This window comes from Chelon labrosus (assembly GCF_963514085.1).
Source record: "Chelon labrosus genome assembly, chromosome: 21".
Classification (NCBI taxonomy): domain Eukaryota; kingdom Metazoa; phylum Chordata; class Actinopteri; order Mugiliformes; family Mugilidae; genus Chelon; species Chelon labrosus.
The window spans coordinates 20213919-20232266 of NC_140354.1; the positions used below are offsets into that span (position 1 = coordinate 20213919).

General features: G+C 44.4%; 1 protein-coding gene across 2 annotated transcripts in view; it reads right to left on the reverse strand.

The window, feature by feature from the left end:
- Positions 1-18348, reverse strand: part of tnrc18 (trinucleotide repeat containing 18) — a 52692-nt gene that overhangs the window by 27385 nt on the left and 6959 nt on the right. For both annotated transcript variants that reach the window (XM_084570188.1, XM_084570189.1), the window contains 3 exons: positions 7604-7744; positions 4605-4709; positions 1715-3415 (listed from right to left, as the gene is read on the reverse strand). In XM_084570188.1, coding sequence (XP_084426314.1) covers positions 1715-3415; positions 4605-4709; positions 7604-7744 — 1947 coding nt within the window. The remainder of the gene's footprint in view (positions 1-1714; positions 3416-4604; positions 4710-7603; positions 7745-18348) is intronic.

The following is an 18348-nucleotide window of genomic DNA, read 5'->3' on the forward strand; positions in this document are numbered from 1 at the left end:
TAGCAGAGAGTGTGCAGCCTGTAAAGGGACAAGAGACTTTAACAATCCCTGACATGCTCCTGGTTTCCACACTGTTACCAAGGTTACCATTGAGCTGTCCCTCACACTGTCCCCCTAGCATCTAGCGACTAGCTCCTCATAACTAGTCATCCTTCGTTTCTCGTTTCCATCCATCCCTTCGTTCACACATCCATATTTAGACTCTTCTTGGAGGAACTATGAGATAAATTAACTCCCTCCGTGAGGAAACATCTACAGCAGCTTGTAAATACACTCCCTCTCCAAAGACTGATTCATTGCTTAGCAACGCTCCCATTGTGATTCAAGGCTTGTTTGTAGCTTTTAGCAGCGTTCTGTAATGACATGTTAAACGCAGGGAGAGGGTGGAGTTGTAGAAGAAAAGAGTGGAGAAAGAGCCTGGGGCGCCTGAGGTGGGACAAGGAAGGGAGCTGCTTCCACAAAGGCCTCCTCAGGGAGGAGGGACGGGTGGAGAAAGGAGCGAGAGAGACAGAAACAAAAACTGTGGCTGAATGACCTTGACCTGCAAGAATAAAGTAGCAAGAATTTATATGAGCTCTGTAGTAGCTCCTCTTAGCATCCTACCCTCCCAGCTAATAGCAGCACTTCATAGCTTCATAGCCTCCAAGCGAACAGTAACTCTTCATAGCTTCATAGACTCCCAGCTAATAGCAGCACTTCATAGCTTCATAGCCTCCAAGCTAACAGTAACTCTTCCTAGCTTCATAGTCTCCAAGCTAACAGTAGCTCTTCCTAGCTTCATAGCCTCCCAGCTAACAGCAGCTCTTCCTAGCTTCATAGCCTCCAAGCGAACAGTAACTCTTCATAGCTTCATAGCCTCCCAGCTAACAGTAACTCTTCATAGCTTCATAGCCTCCCAGCTAACAGTAGCTCTTCCTAGCTTCATAGCCTCCCAGCTAATAGCAGCACTTCATAGCTTCATAGCCTCCAAGCTAACAGTAACTCTTCCTAGCTTCTTAGTCTCCAAGCTAACAGTAGCTCTTCCTAGCTTCATAGCCTCCCAGCTAACAGCAGCTCTTCCTAGCTTCATAGCCTCCAAGCTAACAGTAGCTCTTCCTAGCTTCTTAGCCTCCAAGCTAACGGTAACTCTTCCGAGCTTTCCAGTTAATAGCAGCTCTTCCCAACTCTCAGCCTCCCAGATGATAGTAGCCCTTCCTGGCGTCATAGCCTCACGGCTAACAGTAGCTCCCTTTAGCTTCCTACTGACCCAGCTAATAGCAGCTCTTCTTAGCATCATAGCCTCCAAGCTAATAGTAACTCTTCCTAGCTTCCCAGCTAATAGCAGCTCTTCCTAACTCTCAGCTTCCCAGCTAATAGTAGCTCTTCCCAACTTTATAGCCTCCCAGGTAATAGTAACTCTTCCTAGCTTCCTGACCTCCAAGCTAACAGTAACTCTTCCTAGATGCATAGCCTCCAAGCTAACATTAACTCTTCCTAGCTTCCCAGGTAATAGCAGCTCTTCCCAACTCTCATCCTCCCAGATGATAGTAGCTCTTCATAGCTTCTTAGCCTCCTAAGTATTAAACAGTAGCTCTTCCTAACTTCACAGCTAATAGCAGCGCTTCTTAGCCTAGCCTAAGTATTCACCCCCTTGAATGTTTCCCCCATTTTCTCTTTCTTTTATAAACTGATTCATGGTCAATATGATGGACTGATTTAAAGACATTATCATTACCTTTGATAGCCGTTTGTAACAGGGGTCTCTGTGCGTCTGAGCTTCCACTGGTTTGTTTGCTGGTTGTCCCGCTGTCTCTCTGCCGAGCCACCGCCACAGCAATCCCAACGGGAGGATGCCGCACCTCGCCGTCACCTTCCCGGCCAAACGACCGGGCGCTGTCCGGCCGCTCCTGTTCCCTCTTGAGCTGGGGAGGGACCCTCAACGCCCCCGATCCAACCGATACCCTTTCCCTTTCCCTCTCCTTCTCCCTCTCTCTGTCCCTCTCTCTTTCTCTTTCTCGCTCTCTCTCCCTTTCCCTCTCCCTCTCCCTCTCCCTCTCCCTCTCCTCCATGCCGATGTTAGCCAGACCGCCAAACGGTCCTCGGCCATCAGCGGCGAGCCTGGAGGACCCGGGACCCTCGGCGGCAAAGTTCCCGCTGTATTTGATGAGACTCTGCATGGCAGAGACCTCTGTTGAGTCCGAACCTCGTTCTACTCCTCCGCCGCCGCCGGAGCCTCCCACCAGAGACGGCCCGGGTCGGTAGAGTGCCGCCGGGTCCAGGTAGCGCCGCCCCTCCTCACCCGAGCGCCCATGCCCGTGGGAGGAGGAGGAAGAGGAGGAGGAGGAGGAGTGTGTCTGTGGGGAATGGCTGTGGGACGATTGTGAGCTGTTGTTGGCTCGGTGGGACGTGTGCGGGGACGTTTGCGTGTGTCCGTGTTGTGCCGCCAGAGCAGCCATGTGACTCGTGGCGTAGTTGGCCAACGGGCTGATAGCGTTCCACTTAGGCTCCGCCCCCGTCCTCGAGTGTTTAGCTGCGTCCCTGGTTTCTGGGCTGAACCTTGATTGACTCGAGGGGAAAGACGCGTCCTGGACTCGTTTATTGATTAGTGAACCGTTGGAACAGATTACAGAACCTTCCTCTCTTTGATTGTTTAACTCGCCGGAGAGCCGAGGATGGTCGGCGAGGCTTTTCTCGTGAAACCTAAAGCTCTCCCGCTCCCTCTCCCGTTCCCGCTCCCTCTCCTGCTCTCGTTCCCTTTCTCTGTGTTTGTTGTCGCGGGCCTGCGATGCGATCTGGATGGGCCCTACCCGCTCGTCGTAAACCTCCACAGAAGGCACATACGTTGGCGCGCTGACTCGCTGCTCTCTGATTGGCTCTCTGGAGAGGTGGGGCGGACCGGCGGCAGCGGCGGGCTGCAGAGGAGGAGGATGGGCGTAGGAGATGTGGAGGTTCCCGGCTGACGTTGTCACCAAATCGTTCCTCCTCTGTCTGTCTGAGTTGTGGTGGGATCGGGAGCCGCCCTCCTCATCCCGACCCCCTCTGTCTGTTTCTGGTCCATGAAACCGGCCTCCACCCGCACCAGGAGGGAAGGAGGACGGCGGAGGAGACAGCCGGGATCTGTGCTCAACGGTGGACGGCTGGGAGCTCGACTTCTGCTGGTGAGGATGGAAGGACCAACCATCTCTGTCTCTGTCTCTGTCTGTGTCCCGGTCCTTTTCTCTCGCCGTCCGTCGGTCCTCGTCGCTCCTCCCGTCCTGCGTCAGGTCCACCACGCTGAGCGGACGCTGCTCCTCCCTCGATCGCTCCCTCTCTCCTCGATAAGACCTGTCCCTCCCTCCGTCCCGGGACGTCCTCTGTGGAGGCGTGGAGCTGGACTGGCTGGTGGGCGGCGGCGGAGCAGATGGAGGGTGTAAAGATGACGGCAGGTAATATCCCTCTGAAACAAACATGAAGACGAGTTGTTGAAACACATTCAGAGCAGCACAGAGGTAGAATACAATAAGCTTCTTAGCCTCCTAGCCTTCCAGCCAACAGTAGTTCCTCCTAGCATCCTAGCTAACAGTAGCTCCTCCTAGCCTCCCAGCTAACAGTAGCTCCTCCTAGCCTCCCAGCTAACAGTAGCTCCTCCTAGCATCCTAGCTAACAGTAGCTCCTCCTAGCATCCTAGCTAACAGTAGCTCCTCCTAGCATCCTAGCTAACAGTAGCTCCTCCTAGCCTCCCAGCTAACAGTAGCTCCTCCTAGCATCCTAGCTAACAGTAGCTCCTCCTAGCCTCCTAGCAAACAGTAGCTCCTCCTAGCATCCTAGCTAACAGTAGCTCCTCCTAGCCTCCTAGCAAACAGTAGCTCTTCCTAGTCTCCTAGCTAACAGTAGCTCTTCTTAGCATGTCAGTTAACAGTAGCTCTTCCTGACTAATAGTAGGTCCTTATTTCCTAGCCTTGCAGCTAACAGCAGCTCTTCCTAGCCACCCAGTTTATAGTAGCTCTTGCTAGCTAACAGTAGTTCCTCCTAGCCTCCCATCTAACAGTAGCTCTTCCTAGCCTACAAGCTAATAGTAGCTCTTCCTCGTCCCCCAGCTAACAGTAGCTACGCCTACCCTTCCAGCTAACAGTAACTCTTCCTAGCCTCCCATTTACCAGTAACTCTTTTTAGCCTAGATAACAGTAGCTCTTCCTAGACTCCCAGCTAACAGTTGCTCTTCCCAGCTAACAAGCTCTTCCCAGCTAACAGCAGCTCTTCCTAGCTAACAGTAGCTCTTCCTAGTCTCCCAGCTAACAGTTGCTCTTCCCAGCTAACAAGCTCTTCCTAGCTAACAATAGCCCTTCCTAGCGTCCCAGCAAACAGTAGCTCCTCCTAGCCTCCTAGCTAACAGCAGCTCTTAACTGGCTCAAGGAGGACGACAGGTAATATCCCTCTAAAACAAACACAAGCTGTTGGAACAGATTCAGAGCAGCACAGAGGCAGAGGTGAACACAATAAATATTTATGCGTCAACAATAAAAAAAACAGCATATCAGCAACAGCCGCATCCCAGGAGAGAAGAAGCTCTACAGCCAGAAAATAAAACAAGTATCAGGGATGATACGGCTCCCACTGTCAAGTTGTCTCCAATGATGGCGACTGACCTTTATGAGAGTCGTAGAGAGGATGCTGGGAGAGCGAGGGCGGCTCCAGGTGTCCCAGCGACAGGTAAGGGCTGGAGTACAGGCTGCTGGGGAGATGAGGGTAACCTGAAGAAATCAAAAACACAACAAAACGTTAGATACTTGGTCGTTTAAATATCTTGTTAGGACTGCAACGACTTGTTGATTTGTGAGCAAAAGAAGAAGACGACGAAGAAGAAGAAGTTAGTCCAGGCTAGGACGTCCAGACTGGGAGGTGTTCCTAATGTTTTGCACGCTGTGTTGATCGTCTACACTGATGGTTCATTTATTCATTTTAATATTACAGTCACAGTTGACCCCAGTCTTGTTGGTGGTCAGTCTCTGGTGTTGGGTCAGAGTCTGCCCTACGGCCAGCTGCTGCTCTCAGAGACTGGATCTTAATTTAGAACGAAGTCCGAACTGCAGCTCCAACGCTGGCCGAGGTGAGACATTCCCTGTCCCCACGCCGAGGCATTAAAGACGCCGCCAGCCCGGCACGAAGTATAAATCTGTCTCCGCTTCGAGAGGCAGAAATGGAGAAGCCCGGAGATGTGAGGTGGTGGAGGGAGCAGCTACTGGAAGGAGGAAATAGAAGAGGAACGGCGGGACAGGATTCTCACAAAGCTTCTGACTGACCGCTAGATTTAAAAGTGTAATTTGTATGTGTTTGAAGTTTTAATAAATTATGTTAATGATTGGCCACGTTAACAATACGTCTTTATTAAATGATCTGATCAGATACATGTGTGGACATCAAGAAGGAGGAGGAGGAGGTGGGGGAGAAGGAGGAGAAGAAGAAGAAGAAGAAGAAGAAGAAGAAGAAGAAGGAGAAGGTGGAGGTGGGGGAGACGATGGCATAGGAGAGGAAGGGAAGAAGAAGAAGGAGGATGAGAAGAAGAAGACGTAGAAGGAGAAGAAGACACAGGAGGAGGAGGGAAGGAGGAAGAGGAAATAAGGAGGAGAATGAGGAGGAGGAGAAGAAGAAGAAGGAGGAGAATGAGGTGGAGAAAGAGAAGGACGTGGAGAAGATGACGTAGAGGGAGAAGAAGACAATGGCATAGGAGGAGGAGGGAAGGAGGAAGGGGAGAAGGAGAAGAAGGAAAGGAGGAAGAAGAAAGAGGAGAAGGAGGAGGAGAAGGAGAAGGAGGAGGGGAAGGAGAAGAAGCAGAAGGAGGAGAAGAACAAGAAGGAGGTGGAGAAGAAAAAGAAGAACAAGAAGGAGGAGGAGGTGGAGAAGGAGGAGGAGGAGGAGAAGAAGACAATGGCATAGGAGGAGGAGGGAAGGAGGAAGGGGAGAAGGAGAAGAAGAAGGAGGAGAGGAGGAAGAAGAAAGAGGAGAAGAAGAGGTAGGAGGGGAAGAAAAGGAAGGAATAGAAGAAGGAGAATGAGATTTTCTCCTCCATGTTTGTCTCCTGTCCTGAATTGATTCAGTAGAAGAAGACGTCTCCACGTCTCCACGTCTCCACGTCTCCAGCCTGGTTCATCTTTAGTGTAAACACAAGTGAATCTGGATCTCAGTCTGAATCTCAGCGACTGTAACGTGTTGTTAATCTACCACAGAGTGAAAACACCTGTCAGTACTTTATCCTTCAACGGTCCTTGAATTCAAAATGAGCTTAAAATAAATAAATTAAAACGGCTGATGTCACACAATCTGATTTCCTGTGGTTGGAAAAGCACCGAAACAAGATCTGTGTCAAACGGGCGATGCAATCAGTTTTAAAACGAATCTTAAATGGAATCCATTCGTCCTTCTCCTTTTACCTCGAAGAAATGCATTGTGGGACGTCGCTCCTCCTCTCTGACCTTCTAGTCCTGAGAGATTTGATAAGGAGTCACAATAAGACACGAGGGAGTGAAGGAGGAGGTGAGATTCAATCACTTACTTTGGAGGAGGAGGAGGAGGAGGAGCTCCTTAAAGGAGAAGCACATAAAGGACAGAGAGGAGTCTAAAACAGGAGGAGGACGAAATAGAGGAGGAACAACGGGACGGGACAAAGCTTCTCAACATGTCTTTATTGATTGCTGGGATCAGAGAGGAGGAGAAGGAGGAGGATTAGGAGGAAAAGAAGAAGAGAAAGAGGAGGAGGAGGAGGATTAGAAGCAGAAGGAGAAAGAGAAGAAGAAGAATAGAAGGAGGAGAATAAAGGAAGAGGAGGATGAGAAGAAGGAAGGGGAGGAAGACAAGAAGGAGGAGGAGGAAGATTAGGAGGAAAAGAAGAAGAGGAGGAGGAAGAAGAAGAAGAGGATTCAGAGGAAGAAAAGAAGAAGAAGAAGAAGAAGGAGGAGGAAGAGAAGAAGGAGGAAGAGGATGAGTAGGAGAAGAAGAATAGAAGGAGAAGAAAGGAAGAGGAGGAAGACAAGAAGGAGGAGGAAGGGGATGAGGATTGGACGGAAGAGAAGGAGGAGGAGGAGGAAGAGGAGAAGAAAGAAGAGGATTATGAGGAAGAGAAGAAGGAAGAGGATTGGGAGAAACAGCAGAAGAAGGAGGAGAAGAAGGAGAAGCAAGAAGATGAGAAGGAGAAGAGGAAGAGGAGGAGGACGAGGAAGGAGCAGCAAAAGAAGTAAATTTTTTCCTCAATGTTTATCTACAGTCCTGAATTGATTCAGTAGAAGACGACGACCAAGACGAGTAGTAGTAGTAGGAGGAAGAGGAGGAGGCTCATAAAGGACAGAGACAGAAGGACGTTTTCCTGTAAACTTCAGGATGTCGTAGTAAAGTAGGACAACAGAGACGCAGCTCAGAAGATGGATTACAGTAACAGAGGACAGACTGAAAGTTAGACACCGGTCCAGGACACATTTAGGACACGAGGCAGGAGCAGCGCTACAAGAAGCCGTGAGACAGAAATGGAGCAGGATCCCAGCGGTGAGAGGGACGAGGAACAGAAGAGGAACAAGCCTCCTGGGTCCCGGGCCCAACCCCAGAAAATACATGAATCACGTCCCGGGACAGATCTGTGTTTGTTGGAGTGATTTACCTTCGTGAGCGTGAGACGCCCAGAGCTGAGCCATCTGCAGACTGCTGGGATTGGCCGATCTATACGAGGGGTCGGAGGTCAAGGGGGAGGGGCCTGGATAACCTGACAGGAAGTGACTGGAGCCCGGCGGGAAGGCGTCACCTAGGAAACAAAACAAAAAACTGTCAGTCAACTACCAAACATTGATTTTTATAAAGTCCAACATGCCGTCGTGCTTGTTTAAATTTATTTATTTTATTTTTTGGTGTGGGGAGTCCGATCGATACGTGCTGATGTTTCAGCGCTGACGCAGTCTGTTGTAATCACATTATTACCGAGCAGCCATGCACTCGGTTTCAACAACACAGACCACAGACTGACTGCACTCAGAAGAAAAAAGGACATTAATGTAACCGCCGGCTGGAAACCACAACTGTCGCAGCAGGAGAGGAATCATGTGGGACGATTTTACAGCTACTCTCACTTATAAACCGCCGGAGCGTGTCTGATACTCGACGAAATGCACATGTTACTTATTGTTGTTACTTATTTTTTCTCCAATAAATGGCAGAAACATACAGATTTATTTACAGGTTATTAAAGCACCACCTTCAGGACTGATTTCATTTTTGTTTTTGGTCAAATTATTTCCCAATTTGTCCCTTCGTCGACAGTCAAAGGAGAAATCCAGTCCTGACCACGGACCACAGAGATATTCTGGTAATATGAGGCGTTTACAGATCAACTCTTTAACAGGGCTTTAAAAATCCTACAGGATTCCGAAATCTGGCCGCATCGCACACTTAATGAGAATCTTTACAGATAATCTGCTCTCCAAGTCTAAAATTTACTTTTTGATGCGATTTTTGTGACAGAAGTCAAGAGAAGCTCAGACAAAAAAAATCATACCCTATTCTGAAATCTAGCTGCTTCACACACTTAATGATAATCTTTACAGATAATCTGCTCTCTAAGTCTAAAATTTACTTTTTGATGTGATTTTTGTGAAGCTCAGACAAAAAAAAAAAAAAAAAAAAATCATACACACATCTGAAATCTGGCTGCTTCACACACTTAATGATAATCTTTACAGATAATCTGCTCTCTAAATCTACTAAAAAGTCTACTTTTTGAAGTGATTTTTTTTTTTTTGTGACAGAAGTCAACAGAAGCTCAAGCGACAAGACTTTAAAAAAATTATACCCGATTCTGAAATCTGGTTGCGGTGCACTCTTCAGGAAAATCTTTACAGATAATCTGCTCTCTAAGTCTTAATTTTTTCTTTTTATCGTGATTTTTTGATAGATATTTAATTTATCCCGCGGGAAATTCAGTGACACAAGTCAACAAAAAAGGTTGGTCTGTGAGAGTTTTAATCTGGGTGCTTCTGACTTTCCTTAAGTGTGTGATGCAACCAGATTTCACAAGCATGTAGGATTTTGAAACTCTTGTAGTGTGAGATTTTGTTGACATCAATCACAAAACAAATCGCTATAAAAAGTTAAATTTAAACTTACACTTAGAGAGAAGAATATTGAAGATTCTCCTCGAGTGTGTGATGCAGCCAGATTTCAAAATCATGTAAGATTTTAAAACTCTTGTAGTGTGAGCTTTTGTTGACTTCAGTCACAAAACAAATCACTATAAAAAGTTAAATTTAGACTTAGAGAGCAGAATATCTGTAAAGATTCTCTTCAAGTGTGTGGTGCAGCCAGATTGCAAAATCACATAGGATTTTAAAACCTGAGCTTTTGATGACTTCAGTTATAAAAATCATTACAAAAAGTTAAAATGAGACTTTCCATATAAGGCTGGAGTGAGTACTTGCCGTGTGCTCTCCACCCAACTAACTTTTAAAACTGTATCCATCAACAGAGCGACTCCTCGTAAAAACGTTTCATATCTCAACGCGATACGGTTATCGATTGTTTTTATTAGGACTCCTCCCTCTTCACATGTGCATCAGCAAACTTTGAACCCTTGCCTCTTCTAATCACTGCCTCCTCTAAGAGCTGGAAAAGGTTTTATGTTTAGCTGTGGTTTCTCCACCACCAGCACCTCCTCCTGCTGCTCCCGGCCCATTACTGAACACACTGCTCAGCCATTACCATGATAAAACTAACCATGTGTGCAGGGGAAAGGGTGGCGAGCGGGGGAAGGGCTGTGGATCTGTGTTTCTGTATTAGTCCTGTGGGAATCTATGAGACATGCTGCACTCGCAGAGTTTCTCCTGCATCTAAATCAGTGCATTAAAACCACACACACACACACACACACACACACACATTACAAATCGATACCAAAATGCAGCTTTCCAATTAATCACAGCGGCGCACACATAAAGGAGCAAAGCACTGCGCCTTTATTCTCTGAGAATACAGTGTAGGCGGAACCAGATTTATTATTAAAGTCGCTGCATGTTTGCGTGTGTGTGTGTTGTGGCTGCAGTGCGTTGCCGTGCGATCGACTGTTCTGTGCGGGTTTCCAGTGAACGCCCTTCAAGTCGCTGCAGGAGGTACAAACAAACAAACCCGCATTTACAAATTCACACGTGTACACCACACCCACGCGTACACGTAACTCTGATGGAAAAGCACACAGAACAGCAGCGGAATAATTCCTGAGTTATCGGACATTTATCCGACATCTATAAATAACATTTTCTGAAAACTTCCAGAAGGAAACTGTCCAAATTTAGTGATTTAAGTATTATTCAGAATATTATTTTATTACTATTCTTTTATTAATTAAAAGATTAATTAATTATACAGAAAGGAAGCAAATATGGAGCCTTTATAAAGACAACTGATTAATTAACTAATTGTTCCCTGTGAATTTTATTATATTTAAGACGTTCTGAATCCAGAGTGGGAGTGGTGAACTACAATACAGAAATTTAATTATAAATATGTACTGTCATAATAAAACAATCAGGGCCACAACAAACGATTAATGTAATTTTTTTTTTTTTTTTAATTAATGTATCAACCATTTTCTCAGTAGTCGATTAATCTTTTAGTGGCCTACTAAAATATTTTTCTTTTCCTAAATTTTATTCAGACACATTTAAACACAAAATCTATGACTGAAAAAGCTTTTCAAATTTAAAGTTATACAAATTTAAGTTAAGATTTATTCAGTGTAATTAGGGAAGATAGTTTTACTGTATCCCGTCATCAATTTGCATACTCTGAATATGATGTAACTTGAATGACTTGTGCATCTGTATTATCCTGTAGAGCAGAATATCTGTTAAGATTCTCCTTAAGTGTGCAATGCAACAAGATTTCAGAATCATGTAAGATTTGAAAACTCCTAGTCTGAGCTTTTGACTTCTGTCACAAAGAAACACAATAATATTTACATTTAGATTTAAAGAGCAGAATATCTGTTAAGATTCCCCTCAAGTGTGCAATGCAACAAGATTTCAGAATCATGTAAGATTTTAAAACTCCTAGTCTGAGCTTTTGACTTGTCACAAAGAAACACAATAATATTTACATTTAGATTTAAAGAGCAGAATATCTGTGAAGAATCTCCTCAAGTGTGCAAAGCAACAAGATTTCAGAATCATGTAAGATTTTAAAACTCCTAGTCTGAGCTTTTGACTTGTCTCAAAAAAACACAATAATATTTACATTTAGATTTAAAGAGCAGAATATCTGTGAAGAATCTCAAGTGTGCAATGCAACAAGATTTCAGAATCATGTAAGATTTTAAAACTCCTAGTCTGAGCTTTTGACTTCTCTCACAAATAAAACACTGTAATATTTACATTTAAAGATCAGAATATCTGTTAAGATTCTCCTCAAGTGTGAGATGCAAACAGATGTCAGAATCACAAAGGATTTTAAAATTCTTGGAGTTTGCGCTTTTGTTCACTTCAGTCACAAAAATCACAACAAAAAGTTAAATTTAGACCTTCCACATGAAGCTGGACTGCATACTTGCTGCATGCTCGCCACTGAACAGACTTTTAAAACTATTTCCATCAACAGGGTGAATCCTCATAAAAATGTTTCATATCCCAACACGATACAGCTGACGATTGTTTTTATCAAGACACCAGAAGAAATGTACGATAGTTAACGTTTCCGAGTTCAGTTTTACTGCCACGTTTCAACACTTCACTGTGTCCATGTGTGTCGGGCTACGTGCCCACGATGTTGTTCTAACTAATTATTCCCACCCATAAATCACCTTCTAATTATTACCTGGTGTCTCAGAGGAACATAACACAGACAGAAATACATTCACAACCACCACCTGTCAAGACTGTTGAAGTCCCAGTCGGACGTCAGCAGTTTCCATTTCTTCGGGCCAAACACCAGGGTCTCCAACAGACGCCTCACTAGAGTTAGCGTGGATCAATCTCAGGCTTCACGGCTGCCTACAGGCCTTTTTATTATTTCATGTGTGCAGAATAAACACGACTACATAGAGTTAAAATACAATCCCAAACTCCCCTTCCTGAACAGAGTACAGGAGGGAAAAGAGGGAGGGGTGGAACGAGGGAAAACATTTGCGCTCCTTGTTCCAGAAACAACATCCAAATGGTAGCTGAGAGGGAAATGTTTCTTTAAATGTTTTGGAAATACTCTTTCATTACCTCCCTCCCTCCCTCTCTCTCTCTCTCTCAGCCTTTTCCTTCCTTCCTTCCTTCCATCGCCGCCAAACAAACACACCCGACGCATTTGGCTCCCACATCACAAAACCGTTAGTTTGCCATATTGGGACAAACGAGTTGCCAAGAAACACGCTCTCTGACTCCATTTTCCTCATAAGAAACGATATCAGAGCAGAGGAGGACTGCCGCGGATCAGATTCTTATAAGAGACGTCCAATGCGTCTACACAGAGAGAGGAATCGGTGAAATCAAACTCGGGGTTGTTTTGATCGCAAATCGATCTAAGGTTGACCAGAATCCAAAAACAACAACGCTGCAACAAGAGCACGAAGAAGAAATACAAAATCTGTGGCATCAAAGTCTGCCACACTAACACCTACACACAAACACACACTCTGTGAACCCATCTGTTATCCATCAGTGGCGCTTGGAGCACAGTTAGCTGAGGGTGGGGGGGTGAGTGGGGGGTCCTCTATTGATCTCTGGTTTTTATTTGCTGCAAGAAAAACTCTGAAAAAAATCCATCAACGCCTCAACTAACTGCTACACTGACACCGGTAACCATTGGTCCTGACTGGAAACCAGACGGCGTGTGGTTAGTTAGCGATGTGTTCACATTGATGAATGTAAAATAGCCATGACGCCGTTCATTTTCTCATTAATTTTGTTTTGAAATACTTTAAGTTTACCTTGACCATCAGAGATTTTGCTTTCACTGATGCAAACAGTGCAACAAACAAACAGTTAATTAAAAACATTCCACAAATATCACATCCCTAAGTCATCACACACACACACACACACACACAACAAGCAGCGCTGTTCATGGTTCTGAAACAGCAGTAGATAGTGATCTAAATGTGAACCTGTGATCGGGCCTGACAAATAAGACACACTCACACATTCAAGCAGAAACATGTGGCGACTATTTCAACAGCTGCTGCACAGATTTAGCCGTCTGTCGGCTCAACGTTTATTAGAAACTAAAATGTGTCAGTAGTTGGTTAATTAGCGATGTATTCTACGTTGATGTCGAGGAGGGACCCGAATAAATAAACAAAAACAAACAAAACAAAGAAAACAAGTCATTACGCTCCGTAACTTGTATCATGTCCCCACGTCAGCGTGTACAGAAGAGTTCATGGTTCTGAAACAGCAGCAGATAATGATCCATTGTTTTGAGACAGCAGCTGTTTGCACAATATTAGTACTGTGACCCAGAAGATTTCAGTGTTTATTAGCAACTGAGAAACACACTGAAGCACACATACATGTTTGAGTTGAAACACAACTATTTTAACAGCTGTGGCACAGAGCTGGCCGGCTTTTGGTTTAACATTTAATTAGCAATGTGTCCATGTTGATTTATGTGGCGGTAAGTTATTTCTTCAATCAATAGCCAGTGTTTTCATTTCTTTCACTGCTGCAAACAGCTCAGTTAACTTAATTCCAAGCTTCCGGGGTTTCCACAAACCTTTCCACAATTTCTATCATCTCCCCACAACATCAACGAACAGTGCTGTTCTTGGTTCTGAAACAGCAGCAGATAGTGATTCATCGCACTGAGACAGCAGCTGTTTGCATAATATTCTACGCCCAAATGATGTCAGTGTTTATTTTCATACGTGAAACTGAGAAACAGGCATACGTGTCCGGGGCAGAAACACGAGGGGATGGCATTCGTGGCCGCGGCTCAGAGTTAGACGACTGTTGGTTTAACATTTATGAGAAACTAAAAATGGTGTAAGCGCAAAACCACCTACGTGTTGACAGACAGGAAATTATCTAATTTTTTTTTCTATAAAAGCAAACATGCCACGCAGTGAAAGAATATGTGCACGCATGAGGCAGCACACCGAGGCAGAAATGTGCAGGATTTGCATACATTTAGTTGTGCATGTTCATTCGGGCTGCGTGGTTCAAAGATAATGATTTGAAAATGTAAATGTGTTTTTGCTTTGCTTTAGAGGAAACAGTTGTTTTGTTTGTTGGACAGGAAGAGTTTCTATGACAAGTTGAAGTTAAGGTTGAGAACGCAAACGAACAGCAACGAATTATTGATCACGAGTTTGACCCGGAGCAAAAAGTTGGACTCGATCACTTCATATAGACAACAGCCAACGACCAGCTGACACATACACAAACTACACCTGAAAGGAAATAATGGGAAACAAGGGGGGCGGCTACTATTAGCTGGGAGTTTACAGTCTGCAGTTTATTAACTCTAGATGAACATGAAAATATTTGTGGATTTGAATGTTCGGATGAGCTGAATATAGTTTTATTTACTTCCTCAGTTTAATCTTCGCTGTGCAAAACACACGGCAATGTGTTAACAACCGACATCTCTTCTTTTGTTTTGTTTAGGAAGAAATTACACTAACTTACTCCTTCTCAATCTCCAAAAGCCAAACTACAAAGCATTAATTGTGTTACCAAACGTGGATCGTGCAAGTATTTTTGGGTACGTGTCAGAAAATAACTCCCTCGCCCAAAACCAAATTCTAGGAAACACAAGTTGCATGGTACTTCTGCGACGCCTCTATAGAAAGTGTTAAAGGAAGTGAAGGACATTTGGTTAAAACACTATAAATAGCAAGTTTAAAAGCTGTTGGGAGGAACTGCGAGGAAGCTGTGACCGCAACAAAACACAAGTGGCTTGTGATGTTTGAAGAAAACCCTCTTACTGAGGGGAAAGGAATGCACAAATGATGAAAAAAAATATCACAGTGTTACTGCTGTTATCTACTGTTGTGACATTTCCGCATACGGGATTAAAGGGTAAAAAAATAACCCTGCCATCCCTTCAGCAAACAAGCTGCATATCACGACTGTAATGATATAAGAGATGCTTCTTTTATTACTAACAGCTTGGAAGTAAAATATTTAACTTGGCAACTGTGGAAAAAAATAATTTGGTTAACTAATCTCAAGGGCACATTTAAAAGAGTTTGCACTTGTTCTATTGTGTACATGGCAACGCACCAGGCCGTGGTGATTACTAGATAAGAAGCTGCTGACATGATGTTGCAATCTAAAACCTGACAACGTTCATTCAACGGTTTCTCCACCAACTGGACTCGTTTAACTGGTTTAATTCACATGTCGCAGCAGAGACATCTAAAACATAAAGGAACTATTTATTCACCCAAACTAACTGCGTTTTGTTCTCTAATCTTCGTGACGCGACCGCGAGCTTCGAGCTTCGCCGTAGCGTCCTGTTGCACCCAGAAAAATCTCCCATGAAGACGACAGGTGTTATTTTGACGCAGCCCTCGATGCCAGCAAACGGGAACACATTCGCAACAGGCACACAAAATCACAGCGTCACGGACAAACAGTTGCACAGAGACAGGCCTGGTGGAGAGATCTCATCACAAGTGACCAGCTCTAAGTACAGGTGTAAAAACGTTTGAGATCCGACCTGTAAGACAACATTTGGAGGTGGTCCGGGCCAGTTGTGACAACATTCCTTCAGTGGAGTGAACACAATGGGACCTGGGTCAGATTAAGCATCACCTACCCAACTGGCGTTTCCTCTTTCATTCAGAAAAAATAAACCACACAACCGTTGTTCTGTTAGGTAACCAAATAACAAATAAATCTAAACACGAATTAACAAATGTTGGCAAAGAAACCGTAAAGAGTCAAGTTATTTTCCTAATAATGACTGGTTTCTTAATAATATTGACTTTGGTTCCACAATTTGTGTCACATCCCCACGTCGTGACGCACATTCAGCAAACAGACAGGTTCATGGTTCTGAAACAGCAGCAGATAGTGATCCATTGTTTCGAGACAGCGGCTGTTTGCACAATATTCTACCGCGCCCCAAATGACTTGAGTTTATTAGCATTCAGATCGAATCTCATGTGGTGGCGCATTGTAACGCAAGGTGTGAAGAGACGCGCAGTGCTACGACTGTTGGCTTACAATTTATGATTAGCATTGTGTTAATTAGCATTGTGATGATTAGATGTATGCAAAGCAGCAGTGGAGTAAATATATAATAATACAATCCGACCACTAAAATAAAATAATGTCACGGTGAAGATCAAGAAATAAATAGTTACTTAAAAAAAACTGACTTAATGACTTTGTATCACATCCCCACGTCATGACGCGCATTCAACAAACAGACTTGTTCATGGTTCTGAAACAGCAGTAGACAGAGATACATTGTTTCGAGACAGCAGCTGTTTGCACAATATTGTACTGCGCCTCAAAAGATGTCCACATTTATTTTTGTTTACATAACGTAAAACTAAAAGCTGCAGCACCAAGTTAGCCGACTGCTGCCTTAGCATTTATAAGAAACTAAAATGTATCAGCATGTGGCTGATCTGTGATGTGTTTATGTCGATGTTGAGTGTGGAGCTCAATAAATATACAGTTACGGGAAAAAAACTTTCCAAAATATGCATCATGTCCCCACGCCAGGATGCACACACCAAACAGAGCTGTTCATGGTTCGGAAACAGCAGTAAATACCGATCCATTCTTTAGAGACAGGAGCTGTTTGACATCATTTGAGGCCCAGCAGAATATGATGCAAAGTTTATTTTCACACATAACAGAAAACTGAGATTGGGCCCATTAGACGATAGCTGGCCTAGAATTTGAGAGAAACTATAACAAATCAGAGTGTGGTTAGCTAGCTTTGCAGTCATGTTGATGTTGAGTGTGGAAATCGATACAACACTTTCCACAATATGCATCATGTCGCCACGTCAGAACGCACACATACACCAAACGGAGCTGTTCATGGTTCAGAAACAGCAGTAAATAATGATCCATTCTTTTGAGACAGGAGCTGTTTGCATAATATTCTACTAGCTAGCGTTGCAATCACGTTGATGTTGAGTGTGGAGATGGATAAATATATAGTTCATGACCCCACGTCAGTACGCACACTAGCTTTGCAATCACGTTCAGTGTGGAAAACGAGAAACGTATAGTTACTACAAAACTTTTCACTAAACAGCACTGTTCATGGGTCTGAAACAGCAGTAGATAGTTATCCATTGTTTTGAGACAGCAGCTGTTTGCACAATCAATATTCTACTGGGCCTCAAGTGAGTTTATTTTCCCACAATGTATGTTTGATCAGAAAACACGAGGCGACAGAGTTAGCCGATAGCTGGCTTAGCATTTTAGAGAAACTACAACAAATCAGCGTGTGGTTAGCTAGCTTTGCAACCGTGTTGATGTAGAGGGCAGACAATAAATCTCCAGGATGCACACACACAACAAACAGCACTGTTCATGGGTCTGAAACAACAGAAGATAGTGATCCATTGTTTTGAGACAGCATATTCCAGTGTGCTCCCAAAAAACATTATGGTTTAAATGTGAAACTGAAAAATACACATACGTGTGTTATACGAGAGCAGAAACACGAGGGGATTACATTCACCGCTGCGGTGCAAGAGTTTAGCCGACACTCGGTTAAACATTTATGAGAATCTAAAAATGGTCTAAACACAAAAACCACCCCGTGCACCAACTGACGGGAAATGACCTCATATTTTAACAATAAAAGCAAATAAATAAAAAACGCAAGACACGCAACGGAGCTGCTGGGGAATGCGTGCAGAAGACGTCAAGGACTTTCTACTCTCCACACATGTTGAGTCTTATCTTATGTAATGGGACGCACAGAGGCCGAGCAGACAGACACAACGCAGTGTGTGACCTTTGCAGGCTGTTGTTTGCGTTAAAAGGGAGGTTTCTGGCAGAGCGAGCGACTTAGCTAATGCTTCGGGTATTTCAACATGCCACGGCACGCTTGTTCTCACACACACACACACATCGGCCAATCACTCTCATGTTTGACAACTGTGTGTGAGCGTTGTGTGTGTGCGTGCGTGTACGCGTGTGTGTGTCGTTTGTCTGAACTCTGACAGGTTTATTGTAGCCGGGCAGCGGAGCCTTGTGCTTTCTCTTAAGGAGGCTGTTTTCTCTCCTGAAGGATTCAATTAATCTGAGAGTGTCCGAGCCACATCTTCTCCACACACACATAGGGGTCGGTGTCACATATAAACACACACTCACTGCATTAATTTAAACACAAACAGACGCGCTAACCAAGGAGCGTGGAAGACAAATTGGTACCGGGACAAGACATCCCTGGCCTGCC